The sequence below is a fragment of the Panicum virgatum genome, chromosome 8K (assembly GCF_016808335.1).
Source record: "Panicum virgatum strain AP13 chromosome 8K, P.virgatum_v5, whole genome shotgun sequence".
In the NCBI taxonomy this organism is placed as follows: domain Eukaryota; kingdom Viridiplantae; phylum Streptophyta; class Magnoliopsida; order Poales; family Poaceae; genus Panicum; species Panicum virgatum.
In genome coordinates this window covers 55,636,496-55,639,726 of record NC_053143.1, presented here as the reverse complement: position 1 = coordinate 55,639,726, position 3,231 = coordinate 55,636,496, and the positions used below count along the sequence as shown (strand labels likewise).

The 3,231-nt window shown below is 41.3% G+C and overlaps 1 protein-coding gene across 1 annotated transcript; it reads left to right on the top strand.

Annotated features, from left to right (window-relative positions):
• Positions 1 to 747: 747 nt before the first annotated feature.
• On the top strand, positions 748 to 1,836 carry LOC120645323 (acyl-coenzyme A thioesterase 13-like). The gene is made up of 2 exons (XM_039922127.1): positions 748 to 904; positions 1,075 to 1,836. The coding sequence occupies exon 2, from the start codon at positions 1,141 to 1,143 to the stop codon at positions 1,669 to 1,671; it is 531 nt and encodes a 176-aa protein (XP_039778061.1). The 5' UTR covers positions 748 to 904; positions 1,075 to 1,140; the 3' UTR covers positions 1,672 to 1,836.
• The last annotated feature ends 1,395 nt before the right edge of the window (positions 1,837 to 3,231 follow it).

Sequence of the window (3,231 nt, the reverse complement as noted above, 5' to 3'; positions counted from 1 at the left end):
TGATGACCCCCTCTTCGTAGTTAATGTAGTTGTGTGGGTTTTAGTTGTAATCCTCGCGATAGTGGCGCTTCACTGCCCATTACCGCGTCGAGTTGTACGGTGATGAACCATATGATGTAATAAATGTGTCATCAGTCTCCTGGGACTGATGTTGGTATCACATTTAAGTCTTCTCTTATGAGGGGACGCTTCAAGATGAAACACAAAAAAAATTTGCGATGAAATCTTGCTAATTTGAAGTACTAAATAAAGTATATTTACAAAACTTTTTGCACAAATGAGTTATAAATCGTGAGACAAATCTAATGTTGTTAATTAATCCATGATTAATTAATAATTAGCGGATGGTTACTGTAGCATCACTGTTGCAAATCATAGATTATGTAGGCTTATTAGATTCGTCTCGCGATTTACAGCCCATCTATATAAAAAGTTTTGTAAATAGATTTCATTTAGTACTCCATGCTTGTGTCGAAACATTCAATGTGATGTTTTTCTTTTTGCGTTTACGGAGTTTATGGGGTGGGAACTAAACAGGGCCACGGTATAGTTTCTTCTGGCTGACAAGGTGGGCCATGTAGCTAGCTGGACATTGTTGTGTTGTTTTTAGTCTAGCAGCTGTTGCATTACATGTATACACACACACTCTAGTACTCGATCTACAGCTACATAGCAGGGCCTTAATTAGTTCCAAACAGTGGGAGTGCACATCATACATAACACAATGATGATATGCACATGCATCCTCTGTTTTCTGTATCACATTCATAAATCATAATGGAAAGAAGGAGAGGATAGGATGCCTGAAGTGATCGCAAGTAACTGTAGCAAAAAATGTAATTAGCTAGCTAGTCGTGTGGAAGAAATTGTATCTGATGATGTACTTGGATAAGGACAAGGACAGGTGGTCAGTGGCGGATGCAGGATGAGAGGCAAGGGGGCTGAAACAATGGAGATGTTGATTTGTGTGAAAATTTAATGGTGATTTAATGTTTTTACTATAGTGTTTTACGTGTAATTAGGGGAGCTTGGGGCTGGAGCCCCCTAGCCCCCCTGCTGGATCCGCCGCTGCAGGTGGTTTCCCCTCTTCGACTTTTGTGTGGTTGGTCGCTGTGTGTGTCCAAGAAGCAGGCGCAGGCCATGGCCATGGGGGCTTCTGCTTCTGATGTGAAAGCGCTGTTGCAGGTGAGCAGCGAGGATGGCGCGCTGGTGGACGAGCTAGAACGCCGAGCCGCAGCCGCGCGGCGGGCGCTCCAGGCGGCGGCGGAGCCCAGCCCCAGCTTCTTCGAGGGGTTCGCGCTGCAGGGGATCCGCGTCGACAGCATCCACCCGGGCCGCATCCTCTGCTCCTTCACCGTGCCCACCCGCCTCACCGCCGGCGGGAACCACCTGGCCGCCGGCGCCGTGGTGGCCCTGGTGGACGAGATCGGCTCCGCCGCCGCCGTGGCCGACGGCCAACACCTCAAGGTCTCCGTGGACATGTCCGTCTCCTTCGTTGACCTCGCCGCCGCCGCGCCCGGCGACACCCTCCGTATCTCCGCCAGGGCGCTGGGCCACAAGGGCGCCTACTCCGGCACGCACGTCCTCGTCGCCAACGCCGCCACGGGCAAGGTCGTCGCCGAGGGGAGGCACTCGCTCTTCGGCAAGATGAAGATCAGAAGCAACATCTGAACCAATCCAACCCAACCCAACCCAATCCTATCCAATCCATCCTCGCTGCACTTCTGTGTTTACTACTACTTGGATGTGCTGTGAGTGCTCTGTATGTTCAGCTGCTGCTGCTACTCTTATAACTAGAGTAAATAATTTATTTATGAGTTTTATGATCTTACTAGTAGAGATGCATGTACCACAAGCACATGTTTAAAGAACAATTATTTAAAAATAACTAGCAAGGTGGCCCGCGCTAATAGCGCGGGTAGCTAGTTTTTTATTTAATTCTTTAAAAATATTTACATTGACAGAAGAGATGTATTTTGTAATTTATTTACCTCTCATTTGCTCTTGTTGAATATTATACTACTTGCAGCTTTCTATGCATAGGAGTTCATATCAATCATCACTTTTTATGTTGCTTTATTCTATATTATAGTTGCATATTTTAGTGCTTAAACCTGCAAAATCTAAATTTGAGGATTGAATTCAATTTTGGATCACCTTGAATACGGAGCAAATTTTACATAATTGTATTCATATAAAGTTTTTTATAATTATGAAATATATTTATATGTATTTGATAGTTATGTTTGCCAACAATCTGTAACTTAGATGTTGGAGTTCGATTTGTATCTTGCAATATTTTGATTAATATTTAGCGAAAATATATCTAGTGTAGTTGTTAGAGCACTTAAGTAGCATCTAGCAGATCTAGACCTAACTCATCATCGGAGCGAAATAAAAATGATCATAGATTAGACAAAAAAAGTTATGTTAAAAAATAAGTTGAGGCCTCCTGCTGGCTTTGGTAAATAAATGTTATGCAAAACTTATGTATATGCGTGCTATGTTAATGCATATATGTTTAAAATTTTTTATTTAACCGAACCTATTATTATTTTTCCCACTCTGCACAATTTATTTATTTTTAGCCCATATGACTGCATATATTGGTCTACTTTAGAGTTTTGTCATCTCGGTGATAGATAGTTCCATATATATCTTTGTTGTTGTTTCTAACTCTTTTCTTTATTTTTCATTTTCTCTAGCAATTTTTATTGATTTCTCTATCTTCTATTTTGTTCCTCGGTATATTTGAAATCGATTAGTGTGTATCGCATCTGATGCATCCAATGGAGAAGTTTCCTGTTTAGTATTGTGCCTCAGGGTTTTTTTTCTGAGCGAAGAGGAGCATCGACAACGTACATTTGTTTGAATCATTTGATTTTGTACTGTAGCCAATCGACTTTGAGATAGATTAGCAGGGCTTCAGCCCTGTATCTGTGGCTAAAATAATTTCAGTTGTGGCTTCTTTGATGGAGCAGCTTTTTTTATGGATATAGAGCTGTTTTGAAAACCGTTTGGTAGAACCGCTTCTTCTATTTTTTCATGAATATATGAAAGATGTCAAATGTCCAACGGGACATGACTATAATTTAATATTTTTCTCATTCTAATGATATTATTTATAGACTAAACCAATAAATTCACTTTTGTCCTTTTCTTTTGCCCTCATTTTCTCATTTTTCCTGCCTTCTTTTTCTATTCTCCTTTTTCTACTTTCCTTACCTGTTC

Bases quoted from the DNA above. Each gene is read 5' to 3' on its own strand.
- LOC120645323 (XM_039922127.1), top strand. From the start codon at position 1,141: ATGGCCATGGGGGCTTCTGCTTCTGATGTGAAAGCGCTGTTGCAGGTG.